At 38.3% G+C, this 18,166-nt stretch overlaps 1 protein-coding gene across 3 annotated transcripts in view; it reads right to left on the reverse strand.

Annotated features, from left to right (window-relative positions):
* triobpb (TRIO and F-actin binding protein b) overlaps window positions 1–12,640 on the reverse strand; it is a 30,538-nt gene extending 17,898 nt beyond the window's left edge. Inside the window, exons 1-4 of one of the 3 annotated variants that reach the window (XM_041817411.1) lie at window positions 12,356–12,640; window positions 11,710–11,821; window positions 9,339–9,410; window positions 670–726 (exon numbers count right to left, since the gene is read on the reverse strand). In XM_041817411.1, the coding sequence (XP_041673345.1) occupies window positions 670–726; window positions 9,339–9,410; window positions 11,710–11,821; window positions 12,356–12,537 (423 nt within the window). In that variant the 5' untranslated portion in view covers window positions 12,538–12,640. Of the gene's footprint in view, window positions 1–669; window positions 727–8,108; window positions 8,758–9,338; window positions 9,411–11,709; window positions 11,822–12,355 lie in introns of those variants that run through there. The other 2 variants (XM_041817412.1, XM_041817413.1) reach the window with 2 other exon arrangements.
* Between the last annotated feature and the right edge of the window lie 5,526 nt (window positions 12,641–18,166).

Genomic DNA, 18,166 nt, shown 5'->3' on the forward strand with positions numbered 1-18,166 from the left:
TTTCAACCCCTTCTTTTGATTTCCTAGTATGCCAACATTTGCACCATGTTTGACCATGAAAACATGACAGAGTTTGGTCAATAGGTGCCTTCCATTACATTGTCCATAGCCAAAAATTGTAAACAGGGCAGATACTGGAGGATAATAATGTAAAACCATGCATCACTACATCCCTAATCTTGACATCTACAATTAAATGTTTCATTCTTTAACACACAGAACAAAGTTAATCTCTTTCCTGGAAAATAAAGCTGATTCTGGTCATTTTTGAAGACAACAATTTGCATGCAATCAAAAAGAGATGATTTCAGTAACAAAACATTGCCCATCATTTGGGATTTTGTGCTGTTTAGAAAGCGGAAGTGAGTGAATTCCACATTTGCTGCTGTTATCAGCACAGGTATAGATATTCTTGGTTTATCTTAATTTAAAATTCTGGTATCTTGACAACCCTAGTGTGACTCATGAAAAGCCAAATCACTCGAGCACATCACTGAAAGAGAGAAGACACCTGCTGTGCCTGGAGCCACAAAGCTATTACGTTGATAACTAGGATAATCTGCAGCTATCGCCTTTCACACAACCTTTCTCATTAAGAAATGAGGGGCTGATGGCAAGGAAAATGTGACATCCACAAGGAGTAACACATTCAGCTGTACAGTAGCTCACCTCTCCGCTCTCGTCCAGCTTGGACATCCAGCCCTTCTTAAAGTTCAGGAGGTCGGGCTGTGAAGAGAAGAAGAAAAAAGTGTTACGTTCACTGGCATTCATCAGAAATGGCACAACCGAAAAGAAAACAAAAGAAACAGCAAAAAAAATGTACAGACAATGAAGTAACTGAATAAAACAGGAAAACAAGGAACACTAGGAGGCCTATGTAAGGGTGGGGCATACATGATATCATTCTATCTGTATACAGGGGTTTAGTGGGTTAATCTTGTCATTGTACATGAAAACAACAGATACAATGCTGCTAAAGACAGTGTAGAGAAACTTGCTTTCCCTATAATGCATGTTGAAACTGGCCAAGTATTGTATTTGTTTATGTACTGGCATTTCATTTTTCTCCCTCTTGTTTTTACATGTACAATTAAGAACTTTCCACATCATTCCACTAGGTTTTAATCACTTTCACAAAGATAATGTACATGTATTTGTCTTCATGTTTGAAAGGGAAGGGCTCTATTCATTCCTCTACATGGTAACTTAACACAGACATTGTAAATGGCAAAGAAGAGACAACTGCAGACTTTTCAATTCAGAGACAAAGGAAAGCACAGTGGAAAAGTTACACTGAACATATCCTCAAACAGAGGACTAACATGATTCATTTTAAAAAAATGTTCCAAAGAATAATTTCAAGTTGGTACAGGGAAGATGGACATTAGCAATAGCTTTATTAATCAATGTTTTATTTTTTTATCTTCATCCTGCTCCGTTTTGAACGTGTACTTATGTGCCATTGATTAAGGCAGTGAGTGTTGTTGTTAAGGTTTACTTTGTCGTATTTTCTCTTGCTATCCTTGTTACATTATTTATTTTATTAATTTCTAAAAAATTGGTCAATATAATTTATCAATCAATCAATTATTAAGTGCCAAAACTCAAATAAAAATGCATGCCTGTGCTCTATTTGTAACATTTGACCAAAATGTATAATCAAGTATGTGAAACAGAAATAAAAGAAGAAAAAAATTCAATAAAACTGGTACTGTTTTTTCTTTTGGTTCTTTTTCTTTTCTTTTGTTTCCCATTTCAACCTATTAAACCTTTATCTAACTCAGAACAGCACATTCATTTAAGAAAATAAATGTTTTTCAAAGTTGAACTGTCAGACACACAAAGGCTTAAAGCTGCTGAACATAAAACCAAGGCTAAGTAAGTTTTGATATTAATATTTTTAAATAATTAACTATTTAAATATGGAATGTATGGAAAAGTACAGAAACTTAAAAAACATAGCCAACATTTTTTATATGGCAGGTGCATGGGAGATGAATAACCCATTAAAGAATTCCAGGAAAAGTCTAGCATACCGTCTAATTGTTATTATTGGGGTATTTATGAAATTTAGGCAGGGTACACAGATTTATGTGCAAATTTTGGCAATCAAAAACAAGAAATTAGGTGCCTATAACTTCTATTTTTGTTGTTCTGGTGTCAAATCAGCTATCAATAGGGTTACTTATATCATGTCAAAGTTTAAAGCTGCATTACTGCATCATCATATTGTTACATGACCCACACAGTTTAGAAGACTTACAACCCAAAATCTCCACAAAGAAGAAATAAACAAATAACACAATAGAACCTTTTCCCTTTGTGTTTGAAGTCATTTAAGTCAGATACAGCTCTCAAACACTGTCATCATTTGAACTGATTGTCAAGAGGAACGGTTATGCACCCATGCATGTGTATAAATTGAACCATGCAGTAGCGCATCCTTGCTTCAGTGTAAAATCCTTCAGGGCAGTACAGGAGTACTCACACTGGGCAAACAATTTTGACGCTGGTGGTCAAGTATGCTTGGGTACACACCACAAACAAAATACTTGACAATAGTACATTAATGGATATAAGATAAACTAAACCTGCAATTATCTCTCAAAATGGATTGCAATTGCTTACAACATTGAGAGATATGGCTTTTGCCCATAGCACACCTAAAATCAAACCAAAATCTAAGGACAAAACATATCTGATCTACCTGCCTGCCTCCATGTATTTTACAAATAAATAACTCAAATACCTTTTGTGTTGTACTTTTCATGACTGAAGCAAAACATGTCAAGTTTTTAAAATCTTGTCTTAAAAAGCTAGTTACTAAGAGTAAAAATAACAGTGGGATCTCAAATAGCATGTCAATAAAACAGGATTGATGTGCAGTGAAGCATAGCGTGAAAATGTATGAAAAAGTATGACAGGAAATAACGATATACAAATGGTGTGAAAAATGAAAAGAAGGAAGAACAAGTCATTTGTAAAATACCTGACAAAAACACACATTATGAGCTTAGAGCAGTTTGAATACTGAAAAGGAAAATGAGCTATGTGCCTCGATAAGTAGTGATCCCAGATTAAGATTTCCAGCATACATTCCTCCTGCTTATCTCTCTTTCATAAGCCTCCTCGCTTTTAAACCTGTCTGCATTCTTTTGACCCTTTTTTCCTCTTTATTTCAGAGGTTAATTCTCTATTTTACTCCCCTGCTCCACCAAGTTGTTCTGCTCCCTCTCTTTAAACACTAAGCTCTAATTTGGTAGGATTTCTTGCTATGCTTTGTCACTCAGAAAGTGGCTTTAGTTGTGTTCTTTAAAGCCACAGAACCAGCCACATTTTCTCTAAACAAGCAACATTTTTTTAAACGTATACATTTAAATACTGCAAAACTATTTCTCAGAAAGAAATGATACTGCAGTGTCACTTTTCTAGTATCTAAAGTGCCCACTGGTCAACACCTCTGCAATAGTCTCTCATGTAGTCATGTTTGATTGTTCCTTCAAAATAAAAGAAAAATAACAATTAGCACCTCTTGTTGGGTATCAACATGCATATAAATGCACTAACAGATAAATTAATCACTGATGACTGTTTGCATTTGATCTGTTTTCCCTACTATCATCAATGTGTGCTCGCCCCAGGTCAACTTATTGATCTCTGATGTTTCAAACCTCATCATGAATGAATGTTATCAGGTCAAAACATGCCTATAAGCAAGGTCAGGGAGCAGCCACAGAAGGTCAGGGGAAAAAAAGGTAGCATATGTTAGTGCTGGGCAATTAATCGAGTTTCAATTTCAATTACAATTTTGGCTTAGGATTAATCAATTACTGCGCCACATGCTGTGTTGTGCTCATTTTGTCCCAAAGTTTCTTCATGTGTGGTAAATGTTTCAGTGTTATTATAATTTGGCCACAAGAGAACGCACCATTACCTTGAAAAAAAGTTGATTTCATCTGAGTCATGCATTTATTATTATGTTACGCTTATATATCTGACTTCTCTATTCTCATTTATGGCTTGTTTTTCAAATTGCTCAGGGTGTTGAAGAGCAAAATGTGTTGAAGTTAGATAGATGCATGTCAGGCAGATGTTCAGTGAGTAAGCGTGTTTAATAACTGTGATCTCAGTATGACTCCAAAAGTTTTTGCTATAATTGAGCAGCACTGCTGCCTGTTATGAACAACACTAAAACCCGAGTGCTTTCCTTTGTCATGTGCTCTCTAATCAAAAAACACTTTAAAAGTTATAAAGATTTTCTAGTTGAAAATGATACATCTTATTTTATTGGAAACCCTCTGGATTGCTTAGACTATGGTTAAGACACACCAAACCGCTGGAAATGCAAATCAAAGGAAAGCCACCTAATGCAAATGTTATGGTCCTGTGACAAAGTTCCAGATATCTGGGGTCAGGATATAATAATCTTTGAGATTACAGGGATCCAAATTCCTTACAGTCCCAGACTATTTGTATTACTTGATGAGTCAGTGTTAACTGGATGTGACAAGCATGCTAAATGTTTGATCCAAATTAAGTATCATAATCACCAGATAGATTCTTCTTAAATGTTTACTTTTCAGGGGGACTAATTTATCAATACTTTACAGACAAAGACATGTATTAAGTATTAAGCATTACATTTTGATGTACGGATTTGATTCATTTCTTTTCCCCCATAATTGTACTTTAATGTGTCCTTTGCCTAAGATAATGTATTCCTGAGTTGTATAGCCAAAACAGATGGTGTACCTTCATATTTTTTTTAATTAAAAACAATAAAAACTGTTAATGACTAAAAAGTAATAGAGACCAAGGGAAGAGGGTCAAACACTGGTGACAGTTTGAAAGAAAGTCATTCTTACCGAGAACTATTTACCATCAAAGGCTGTCAAAATTTTTAATACTTTAAATAATAGTTATGTTAAAACAACCCAATCTGTTATGATTAATGATATTCAAGAAGTACCAATGTTTTAGAAAAATGCATATCTTCAGGCATATTCCTAACCAAATCACAAAAATAAGCCAGTCACGAGCACAGTCATAGTACTGAAACTTCATGGTACATTTTTACAATTTTGGCAGGAGTTTGGATGCATTTTTTACTCATTAAAAACATGTAACTACAAAGTATTGGGTGTAATGGACTTCTATTTCTGTTGTCAAAAATTATTGATGCCATTTGATTTTCATAGATTTGTATCAAAGCTTAACATTCTGGTAATGTGACAACCCTGTGAGGCACACAAGCAGCTTATATTTAAAAATACAAAGTTTCATGCAAACTAAAATGACAGGTCATCATTTTTGCAAAAATACTTTGATGGTTCCACTTTACAGCATCTTCTGAGGCAGACATTTCTTGTCATTCCTTAAGTAATTCCTCTTTGATTAAAATAGGATCCGAGAAATAAAGGAGATGTTGAAGAAGAAATAATATCTTGGTTGACTGTTTTATATATATACAGACCTCTTATTTTCTCAATAACCCTGTTGAATAATATGTATGGCTCCTCTTTTTTTGTTTCCCTTTTAAATGACTACATCTCTGAACACACAGTTCAAGAATTCATTTGTTTAAAGAGCAAATACATCTAAGTTAATTAATCACAAAGAAACATTTGTAGTGTTTTCTTGGCTGAGTGTGAGCAAACATGGAGTGTATGTCACAGCGTGCTGTAAAAGCTGACACACATGGTTAAGCTTCCTCCTAGTGACTCTTCCTGCTACTGTAAACAACAGAGAGTAAACAGATAACATTACACCACACCTGGAGGCCAACATGACGTTTCTTAAGGCTTGTTACAGAAATATACTGTAATACAAGGCTTAAATAAACTCAGTTTGAGGTGTGCAGTAATATGAAGATTGTCATGATACTACAACTACGATAAACTCCAATAACTACTGATGATCAAAACGTACCAATACCTGTTTCAATTAGGGGTGCACCAATGCCACATTTTTCCAGATTAAATATGAGTATTTACATACTCACCAATACCCAGTAAAAATAAGTACTTAATAATGTGTTTGCTTTAAAATACCATTACTGTTCTTGAAATACTGTTTTAATTGCACAAATCAGACCAAAATTTGTGCAACTTAGCCAGTGTGCAGGAAGTGTTGACAATGTTTCAGCCACATTATTCTTCGATGCACTACTTTTTGGTGCTATCAATCATTAAAAACACAAAAGACTTAGTTAAATGATTAACGGGTCTGATTTTGACCACTCAAAGGCCTAGTCAAGAGGTGGGATGTTAAGATACCAGAATGTTAACTTTGATATGATTCTAGTAATAATCAAATTATACTGATTATACACAACAAAATATTAGTCAAGACAACTTGATATTGGGTATTCTGTTGTTCTTTTCATAACTTTAAATCACAAGCAAACTCCTGCCGAACAGTTGCTAGTGTATTTGTGCAACCTAAATAGTTTGCCAGAGCCATGGTAATCTAAATAGTTTGCCACAGCTCTGGCAAACTATTTAGATTGCACAAATACACCAGCAACTCCTGCCGAACAGTTGCTAGTGTATTTGTGCAATCTAAATAGTTTGCCAGAGCTGTGTGGAGGAGTTTCACAAATAGGTTTAACTACAACATTTCAGCCACATTATTCTTTGATAGGCTACTTTTTGATACTAAATGATTAAAATGATTTAAACGATTAAAGGGACTAATTATGACCATTTGTGGTGCAGATGGCCTAGCAGTAAAGTCACGCCCCATGTATGGGAGAGGCCTGGGTTCAATCCTGGCCTGTGGCTTCTTTCCCTAATGTCAGCCCCTTCTCTTATCCCAGTTTCTGACTATCCATTCTCCCCCTATCTAAAAATAAAGGCATAAACAAGCCAAAAAATAAATAAATCTAATAAAATTAGACCACTGAAAGGCCTCAAAAAGATGTGTAAAAGTTCTGTTTCAATGAGTGATGCTAAGATACCAGAATTTTAAACTCTGGTAGTTTAAAGTTACCACATAGCTAACTGGCTTCTTTATAGCTGAAGGCTGGCGCGTGAACTGGTGCTGTAAAGCCATATGTAGCTCACTTCTTGTGGAAAAATCCTCCCTGTTGTCAAAGGTACAGAGTACTGAAGTGTTTTGTGAAAATGGGATAGACACTATTCTCTCTCTTTAAAGTGACTGTGTGTTACTAGGTTGACTTTGAAAGAACTATCCTTTGACCACTGAAAAAGTCTCATAGTTCTGTTTAAACAACGGATATTTGACTGATATCTGTGCTGACAACACAACCGATTAAATCCTTATAACTCAATACTTAGTATTTTATTGTTCTTTTAGTTAATTAAAATTTAAGAAAGTGTATTTGAGCAATTTAGACAGTGTGCCAGTTGTTCTTTACAGGGTTACTTTTTGATACTATCAATCAATTAAAATACAAATGAAAAAGTCAAATGATAAATAGGGTCTAATTTCAACACTCAAAGCTTTGGATAAAGGCTGAATACGTCTGCTTTGAAGAGGGATAGTAGGATAGCCAACAAAAACTTAAACATTTTATGAGATTCTAGTAATTATTACTTTATATTCATACCAATGTTGACAACACAACAAAAATAAGAGTCCAGGTAAATCAATACTGGGCATTTTCTTGTTCTTTTAGTCATGTAAAACTATGACTAAACCCCTAACAAAATGTTGCTAATGTATTTGTGCCATTTAGACAGTGTGCAGGAGTTTACTTACTATTTTCAATGGATATAGCCCTCCCCTGAGCACCTGCTTTGTGAAATACGTGTAGTTTTCTAACGGTTCTGTGTTTTCCGAAACTGTTACCATTAAATAACAGAAACTGTATGGTTTAAAAACGTGTAGTATAAAAAACATCGGGGAGTATCGGGGAATATCAGTGTAAACTGTTTCAAGCTAGCATAAAGTTTCTCAGCGCGTGCGCACCTATCGAATCAAGCGTTAACGTCCGTTAAAAAGCTAGTTTGCGTTTTAATATTAGGATTTAAAAACTATATTTAAACCAGTGTAGGAAACGTAAACAAGTTAATCAAGTTTCAGGAAAAAAGGCATAATAATTAAAAAGATGAAAACGTGTTTTTTAGATATAAGGTGCAACTTACCGTCATGTCAACAGGATCCAGGGAGATGTAAAAAAAGACAATAGAAAAGTACCGTTACCTCCCCTAATGAAAAATCTTTTAACTGCGAGTGTCACGACTCAATTTGGCAAAAAAATCGGGTAAAAACTTCACTTTCTTTCGCATTGCAGTTATGCGAAAAGAGGTAAAACCCCGCCATTCATCCCCATATTAAACTAATCAAGCAAACCGCAGACGTCCATGATAGAAGAGTCTTTATCCGATCTTAAGGACAAAGTGCATATGAACGACCAAGCAGGAAAAAAGGACTACGTATTTAAAACTACTGAATTCAAAACTTTCTGGCAAGTCGTAACAGACGGTTTACTTCTAGCTCTGCTGTGTCTCTGCTCGCTGCTCTCTCTTCACTTCCTGGGCGGATCCGCGAAGATCGTTTGAGAAAACATGCTTACCCTACCAAACCACACGATGCTAGCTCTAATACAACTGTAAGAGGGAGTCTAATGATCCCAGGGAGTCAAATAAGGGACCCAAGAAGGTGTTAAATAGCAAACTTCCTCTTAATTGTTCCAACAACAAGTTATCTTCTAAGGGAAGCGTATCAGAGCCTCAGTCAGACGTCTCACTCCCCTCTTTTCTTCGGGACCAAATCTTTAAAATCTTTTGGGGTCATTGAGAGTGGTAATCCACAACTTTCCAAACATACAGAACAAGTTTTATTGGCTCTATGAATATTATTCGAGCTTGTTAACAAAGTGGCACTCCCCCCTCCAAAAACTCCTCTTGGTAGCTATTGGTTTCAGTTCAGGAATTTCAACACATGCCCCAGCAGACCACAATTGACAAAGCTCAGTCAGTCTTATGAAATGCCTGCAGGGTGTAGGTGAAGTCTACAGACACACAACAACCAGCCGTTAAAAGAGGATTTAACAGTAGGACATGGTGCAGATATGTCAACAGGAAAGGGTGCCAAGTGCATAAAATGCTTTACGATCATAGGCAGGATATGTGTGAACGGTGGACAAGCAAGCATGTCTAGTCAATATGTAACAGAGAGATAGCATATATTGAAATAGGCTCTTTTCCAACAAGCTTGTATTGAACCGTGGCTGCTGCAAGGTTATTTTTGTCCATTACAAACATGTAAAGTAACAAAAACATCTGCAGTTACTTCAACCATAACAGATTTCCCTCATACTATACGTTAAGATAACACATTTTTACTGTAAATAGACCAGCCGTATCACATACCTGCATTTGTTCTGATCTGTGCTGATTACCTTTCCAAGAATTCCCCTCTTCAGCTGTGGGACTCCCAGACCGCTGGAAAAGAACAGCTCATAGTTACGAGCATAATCAATGTCTGATTGAGTAAACACAGAAACTTCCAGAGTTTCACATCCACTGACTCTTACAAATCAGATGAATGGTATGTGGAAGTTGTGGTTAAGCATTAACATATCATGCAGGTATAAACCACAGAGCTTGAACCACAATATCAAATAACTGTATTATATCATCCAGAGGACACAGTTGCTGAATACAGTCCATTCATTGCTGTTGGATTATCAAGTAAATTTTATGGCAACTTTTATACTGTCTATGTCTCTGTGTTCCCAGATCTGTCCTTGTTTGGAGCTAATTATCAAACTGGATCCCCTAGTATAAACAAATGATTACAGTACAGCAAAGAGCAAAAAAAAATGTAGTTCCTCCAGTGTCCACTAGAGGCTGGCTCAAAAAGTAAGTCAAGTGTTACAGAGCCTCATATTAAAATGCCCAGCTCTAGGGGGGGGGGGGGGGGGGGGCTTGGTCTGTTGTTTTACATTTTAGATAATTCATTCATTTGATTAGCTATGTTAAAGCAACAATATGTAGGAATTCAGTTTTTGTATGTTCTGGCGCCCAAATCTCTCTAAGTGCAACTGACTTATTTACAGAATCTAAACAAATTTGACTTTGCTAGCATCTCAAATTTGACTTTGCTATCATCTAAAGCCTGTTGTATGCTGTTTGTAGGTGGAGTATGTCTTTGATGCCTGACTATATGGCTACATTGGAGAAGATTAATCAGTGCATACACAAGAGATAGATTTGTAAAATTTTGACCTTGTAAAGATACTGTGCTTGATGTAGGTGCCAAACATGAAACAACACAAAAAAAGTCAAATAATGTAATCAGTGTTTCAATCACTGCCTGGTCACTCTCCTGTACTCTCCTACTGTTTAACTGTAACTCCAATACTGTAAGAAAGCTCACTGTGGTGAAATGCCTCACCTCATATAAACATTTGCACTAATTAATCTATCTGCTGTAACTCAAATGCTGTAAGAAAGCTCGCTGTGGTAAAATGCCTCACCTCGTGTGCACATTTGCACTAATAAATCCAGTTACTTTAACTTAAATACTTTAAGAAAGCTCACTATGGTAAAACTCTACTTCACACAGGCCGATTTGCAATAATTTATCTATATACTGTAACTGTAAGAAAGCTCACTGTGGTGAAATGCCTCCCTTTAAATATACATTTGTGATAATTAATCTATCTGCTGTCACTCAAATACTGTATGAAAGCTCACTGTGGTAAAATGCTTGTCCTTACACACAGATTTCTACTAATTCATCTATTTTCTGTACTTCACGTACTGTAAGAAAGCTTTCTGTTTTAAAATGCCTCACCTCATATGCACATTTGCACTATTTTATCTGTTTACTGTAACCTCAATACTGTTATAAAGCTCACTGTGTTAAAATGTCTCACCTATATTCACATTTTCACTAGTTAATGTTAACAATTTGAATTTGAATGTGAATTTATTTAAGGATAGCCCCTTGAGATGCAGCATCTCATTTTCAATGGGAGTTTTAATCATCTTCTCTACCTCATGTAAATCTCTCCACATCTTTGGGACTTTTATATAGTAGAGAAAAACCAAACAAGAGCTTATACATATTTATTTTTTGTATTTTTTGTTTAATGCCTGTACATTGAGAGCAAAGCTAAGTGTGGTCAAATAGCAATGGACTTTATTGGTTTAAATGTCATGATATAAAAAATATTGAGAAATCAAAACACAGGAGTGCTAGAAACTGCAGTTCCTCCAGATGCCAGAGAAATGCTCAAAAGCAAGTAAATGCCCTACTTGAGAGCAATTAAACAAGTTCAAAGATGCAAGTTTGTTCTCTGAAACTATTTATATAAAGGCTTAAAAGTTACAGTATTTATAATTAGAAGTGTAGTGGCACTGTTTGACACTTGTTTGCTGCTACCTGCCTACTGGGTGTCACCTCAGCTAATCTCCATTCTTGGATTTAACTTCTAATGGTGTCTGATAGCTTGGTATTTTCCAACCCCTCACTCCTCTCCAGTTGCACCCCATCATCCAAATCAAGTCATCGTTGGCTCCAGAAAACCAGTATGGCTGAGGCTAATATTTCAAATTCGAGGTCTCTAAAGGCAGTGAACAAACCAGTGGGTATGTCCCATATATACACAGTCCATATCTCTCTAAAGACATGTTTTTAGCCAAAGAATTGCTGTAGAATTAGCTGGCTGCAAATGTTATGCATTAAACTTTTGTCATTCTTTAATAAAACTGACACTGGCCCCAGCAAGCCTACCTGTAATGATGTGGTGGATTGAGCCCGGGATAGATAACCACTGCCACTGTAGTGCCAGTCTCTATCAGTGTCATCATCCCATTCTCTGGAGGGATGCTTGCTGAGCGAGTGGCTGCAACAGAATCAACAAGCTGATTTTAGTGTGTCTGATTTAGAAGAAGCAATCATTCATACAGTCATGTGCATGAGTTTTAGGCATGTAGGATGCAAAGGACTCTTCGCAGGCCAAATGTGCCACAACCCGAGCTGGGGGGGGGGGGTGCAGCCATAGTCAAGCTGGACACATGCCAATGTGTGTCACTCAGCAGCCAAGGTCAAGCTCAATGGCATCTTTGTGTTCCAGGCCTTTCTACCCCTAGTGATAGGCCTGGGTACTATTTGTGGCAAGACTACAACCGGCCTGACGGTACCCTAGGCTGTGCTTACTCACCACATTCACCGTTTACTCCACCCTGAAATTTCGGGCTTAAATTTTTGTACAGATTATTTTCCCATGCCCCTGGTAATATACAAGGACATCCAAAGCACGACTAGGGTTGTCATACGCCTTACTTCAGCCTCAATCTTTGGCCTACACATGCCCAAAAGTTCTGCACAGTACTGTATATATATTTAGCCAGCAGAGCATGCATTTTCTGAGTCTGACCTGGCTGGCTTAAAGAGCTCTTGCCTACGAGACGGCTGCTGTTTCTGATTCCTCCCCATGTAGCCTGCATCTTCTCTCTGATGGATCATTTTGACCTTGGGCACATCAGCCATCATGACATACTCCTCCCTGGTCCTTCCTGTGGACCCCACTGACATTTGTCCTGACTCTGAAGACTCCATGGAGCTCTGGGAAGAAGTGTACCTCTGTATTTGAATCTGGGGTGGGGGAGAAGGGCTTCGTGCATGATGGGAATGGTGGGATGGGCTTCGGTCCTCATGATTATTTCTACCAAGCCCTAATCGGGTGCTGCCTGGCCTCTGAGGGGTTTCCAAAGTCACGGAAACTGCTCTACTTCCATTTGAAGTCTGTCTATGAGGCGAAGAAGCTCGAGACAAAGAAGAACTGCGGTGGGACCGGGGTGATTTCTGCAAGGATGATGATGAGCGACTGAAGTCAGGTTTTGAGTCTTGGTAAGTGGGTTTTCTTTGATAAGAGTGGTTGGACCCTCCATTTGTAGCATTTCTGAGGACTGAGTAGCCCGGTGGGTCATTGTGTCCTTTTCTAGCAGGGGAGGGGTTGCGGCTTGTGTGATTCTTGCCATATAGGGAGCTGCTTGTTTCTGTTTTCTGCAGTGAGCGCTGCTCTAGAGTGTCATAGCTTCTTCTTGATGGCAAAGAATTATGACTATCAAGACCTCTAGCTGAACTGTTTACTTCAGACTTACGAAGCATCGACTGAGAAGGAGCCTCATAACTTCTCCTTGAAGGGGAAATATGTCTTTCACGACTGGCAGAACGTAATGAACCACCTGTGTCTGTTTTTCTATGCTGATACGGTGTAGGAGTTTCAAAACCCCTCCTTCCAGGAGAAGAACTACGAATGTCACGATCTCGACTAACACTGACTGGGCTCGAATTGGTTTTACGGAGCACGGATGGACTTCTGTCATAACCCCGCCTTGTGGGAGAAATGTTGGGGCTTTCATCTTCCTCTTCTGGGTCAGTAACTCCATTCCTTGCAGTTAGGTTACGTAGCAAGGCCTGACTTTCAATATCATAGCCTTCTCTTATTGGGGAGCCACATCGTCCAGGGTGACCACGTCCACTCAAAGAGAAAGTTGATTCAGATTTGCGGAGAGTGGATTGGCTAAAGGAGGTATAGCTCCTTCTTGGTGGACTGTCACGGGGACTTGTAGAAGTTCTCCTAGACGGAGATGCAGTACGACTTTCACGGCCTTGTACATTAGAAGAACTAGCGGTAATTTCATTTTTGCGAAGAGACATTTGGCTTGAAGGGTTATAGTCCCTTCGTGAAGGAGAAGAACTTCTGCTTTCAGTAGCTCTACCGCTCAAAGAGCCTCTTACTTCTGTTTTTCTCAAGGCACTCCTAAAGTCAGAAACAGTGCTGGGCTGGGATTTGACTGAACTTGCTAATGATTTAAAATTTCTTGGCAGCGTTCCTGACTCAACACGCCGTCCCTGAGCACCTTGTGGGGAGCTTCTTGAACCTGGTTCCATCCTTTGAGACCATCCACCACCATCAAAGTTTCGACTGCTGAGGGAGGCAGTGGACTCACTACGTCTGAACGTCGAGTTTCCCCTTTGTGGAGAAGAGGAGCGAGATTGCAGGGTGGAGCCTTGCCTTGAAAAATCTAATCGTCCTGACTGCTGATAGGAGGAGACTGGAGAGGTATTTCCTCGACCGTATGAACCGCTGAAACTTTTGCGCCCGGTTGTGGCCAGTGATTCTGCTATCTTAAAAGGCGTAGGACTGGGCGAGCGGGGACCAACTTGTGCCTCGACCTCAACTGCTATTTCATAGGGGTCAGGAGGTGGAATCTCCACTGGTAGGCTGTCATTAAAAGGCTCCATTATCTGCCTTTCAGAGGCTACACCAAGATTAGGGTTTCTGAAGGGGATAGTGTCTTTAGGCTCCACATTTCTGCTGTTATAGATGGGATGTCCTCTCTCAAGATGACGGTAAGGAGCAGGCGGGCTTTTGTCTTTTAGTGAACGGGCACCCGATGCCCTCCCCAAAGAGAAATACCCACTCTCACGCTTCCCTTCATTTGACCCTGGAAGAAAAGAGAAGTTGCAAAGTGATAGAAATAGAAACTAGTGCCACCAAAAACCAAAAAATGAACACAAAGAAGTTTACGACCAAGCAGCCACTAGTGGTTTCCTGACACAAACTGAGTGATATTGTATTACTGATAATTGCTGTGGGACACCTCAGCTGGTGACGTCCAATGGTACTGCCAAGTAAGGAACACCTCTAGGTGTAACTGGATATTAATTGGTCAAGTGCTGTCAGTCATAGTTTACCGTCTACCTTTGCACAAAGCTGAACATGAGTTCAGAGTCAGAGATCAATTGATACCTTAACACTTGACTTCACCCTGTGCATCTAAGTCGTACATCTTTCAAACTCTTTAATTCATCATCTATTTGCCAAGAAAAAATTAAGTATTTGAGAAACCCATCATGCTTTCATGTACCTGATTGTCTTGTAAAGCGGTCCCTGCTCTGAGCTTCATCCATCCAGGCCCGTGGGTTGGCCCGATGGGGTGGAGGGTCCAGCCGGGTCATTTCAAGTTTTGTAGGATGGCGACGGATCGGCAGGTACTCTTCTTCTGCACTGAACTCCTGGTAGTCGTGACAGCTACATAAAGGAAGAGAGGAGTTAGAATAAGGAGAGTAAAGGCATTAACACAAAAGATACACAGTATAATGCAAAAGCAGGAAGGGGGTGAAGTAAACAAAGAAAGAGTTGAAAATTATCTACTACTGACACAGTATTGGAGTCAGAAATGTATCCTATCTATGTCTGTGTTGTTATAAGTTATTGTATATTATCAGTAATGGTAACTTACAAATAAAGGGTTCAGTTTAAGAATTAGTTTTGTAACAGTATGGGTTTTCATTTTAGTTTAGTACCTGCAGTGATGGCTGTATTAGTTGTATTTAAGGTTGTATGTAATCATATTGGTTTTGGTATGAGCAGGCCTGCCCATAGATTTGGCTGGGCCCATAAAAACCCCATAAAATGGGCCCTACCCAGTTGTGATTGATATATAGTATATGTCTTGGTGCAACTTTTCATCAATTTTGTGCTCTTTTGACCCATTTTTGCCACATTTGAAACCAATTCTACTGCTTTTTCTGGCTGTTTTTACCCCTTCCATCACTTTTTCTGTCTGTTTTTGCCAATTTAAACCATTTCTTGACAATTTCTGCCTATTGTTACCTGATTGAACGCCCTTTTGCCACTATTGAAATGTATCATTACTTTTGTGCCTCTTTTGCCTATTTTAACCGTATTTCACTATTTATAATGACACTTTTTGCCACTTTGAACCCCTATTCGGCCTTTTCTCTGCCCGTTTTTGTCATTTTCCTCCAATCTTTTTGCCTCTGTTAACCCATTTTTGCCCCTCTTAACCATTTTTCACTTTTAACCCATTTTCAGCTTTCTTTCTGACCATTTTTGACACTTTTAACCCATTTTGCCCCTTTTTCCCTATTGTTGCCCCTCTTAACAACTTTTTTTTCTATTATTAACCCCCTTTCACCATGTTTTCTGATCAGTTTTGCCCCTTAAAATCAATTTTGGCCACTTTTTAATTCCATTTCACTATCCTTTCTGCCCCTTTTTGTCACCTTTAACATATTTTTTGCCACTTTTTGCCTGTTATTGCTCCTGTTAACCATTTCCTCTACCAGTAACCCTTTTTTTTTACAACATTTCCGGTCATTTTGACATTTTTAACCCATTTTGGGACAACTAAATCATCTTTGACATTCTCAATCCAATTTCACTACCATTTTGCCAATTTGAACCATTTTTTGCCACTTTTTGCCTATTGTTGCCTCTGTGGACCCATTTTTTTAACCACTATTTACCCCTTTACATGACCTTCTATGCCAATTTTAACCACATTTCACAATGTATTGTGCCAATTCTTGTCACCTCAAACACCTTTTCACAACTTTTCTGCCTGTTTTGTCACATAACACCCATTTTTGCCTCTTTCTTAACAATGTTTGCCCCTTTAAACCCTTTTTTGCCACCATTAACCCCTTCTCACCACTTTTCATGCCCATTTTTTTCCAATTTTAACCACATTTCTTACCGTTTGCCCATTTTTACCACTCTAAATCCATTGTTGCCCCTGTCAACCAATTTTCACTACCTTTTTCCACCAATTTTTGCCACTTTCAACCCATTTTAATACTTCTTTAAGTGAATGGGTTTACATTATGTATTACAACATCAATAAATTAGAAAAAATATTTGTTGCCTTGATGAGAGAGGTCAATATTCACCTAAAAAAATACAAAATAGGAAGCACATCTTAATTTTACATGGCTGGACCGTGCTTTTGCTGACCTCCATTTGGCTGAGCCCAAGAAAGCTCTCCCCTTTATCCCCCCCTTAATGGCAGCCTCGAGTTTAAGTATAGATATCTTTATCAGTTTTAGCATAAGTTTTTGTATTGGAAAAGTTATTGGTATCATATTGATATTGGTTTAGGCACTGGTTTTGATATTGGTATGGTTATGTTTTTCATTTTGGTATAGGTGTTGATACCATCCTGGTATGGTATCAGTCTTGGTATAAGTTTTTGTCTCAGTATTGGTAACTATATTGTATTGGTATTAGTGTGTGTTTGGCAACAGTACTGGTATTAGTAACATATTGGTATTGATGTCTATATTGGTACCAGTTATGATACTGGTATGGGTAACAGTGTCAGCATCTACTTTGTTAGCAGTAGGAGAAAACTGTCCCTTTATGAGAGTGTAACAGACAACATCAATCTTTCAGTTCAAAGAGAATGTTAAACAGATCCAGTAATCCTCAAAACAAATGACTACACACAACAATTACTGTCTTTTTAAATAATTATATGTACCATTGTTCTGTGGGGACAATAAATCCCACTTAAACACTAATATTATGCCCTGCAGTCTAAGACTCCACCCTCTATTGTTCCTAAATGACTCATAATCACCGTGCAGTTTGCCTACCTGTCAGTGCTGTCGTCGTCGTCCCCGTCACAGATATAAAGCTCACAGTCTGGGCTCAGGATGCACAAAGAGCTCTCCTCATAACCCACACGGCCTCCATTGACATCACAGTAGCTGCTCACCACAGACAGACCGTCAGAATCCTCCTGATAGGGTGACAAGGTGAGACACAGGCCAATCAAAACATCTCCATCTCTCTCCAGGTCACAGAGGACAGAGACTGCATGTCCACAGATGGCAATGCACTCCAAAATGAGGCACAAAAGTTGCAGAAAAATCTTTTCTCTAGTGTATAGATTATCTGAAGGTATGCATTAACTTTGTGCTAGAAAGCATTAAAGACTCTACAGCCGTCAGTGTGGCTCCATCGCCTCTGTCCTCTCCTGACACACGCACATGTTCAGCCTGCTATTCGATTAGGGTAACACCTCTGTAACTCGACCTGACTCGTGGCTTTTCTTCATCAATATTTCATCCCTTTTCTTGCCATAAACTCTTCTCTTGAAGAAGATTGCATCAAAAAGACTGTACACTCTGCAAATGCACGAAGTCCTGCAACTTTTAGGAAACTTTGAGTAAGGAAATGCAACAAAAGTGCATGCAAAAAAGGCTTTCAATATGCTGATATAAATCATATTTTAACTTCAGGTCTGACTATAAAAGCAGATTGAGAAAATGAAAAAGAGTTACCCCAGTTTCATGCTCTTTGGACAAATTCCCTTTTTTTGTGAGTTACCCCTTGGTCTAAAATTACGAGTGATTCCCAAGAGCGCAGAAA

Source organism: Cheilinus undulatus, linkage group 21 (genome assembly GCF_018320785.1).
Source record: "Cheilinus undulatus linkage group 21, ASM1832078v1, whole genome shotgun sequence".
NCBI lineage: Eukaryota > Metazoa > Chordata > Actinopteri > Labriformes > Labridae > Cheilinus > Cheilinus undulatus.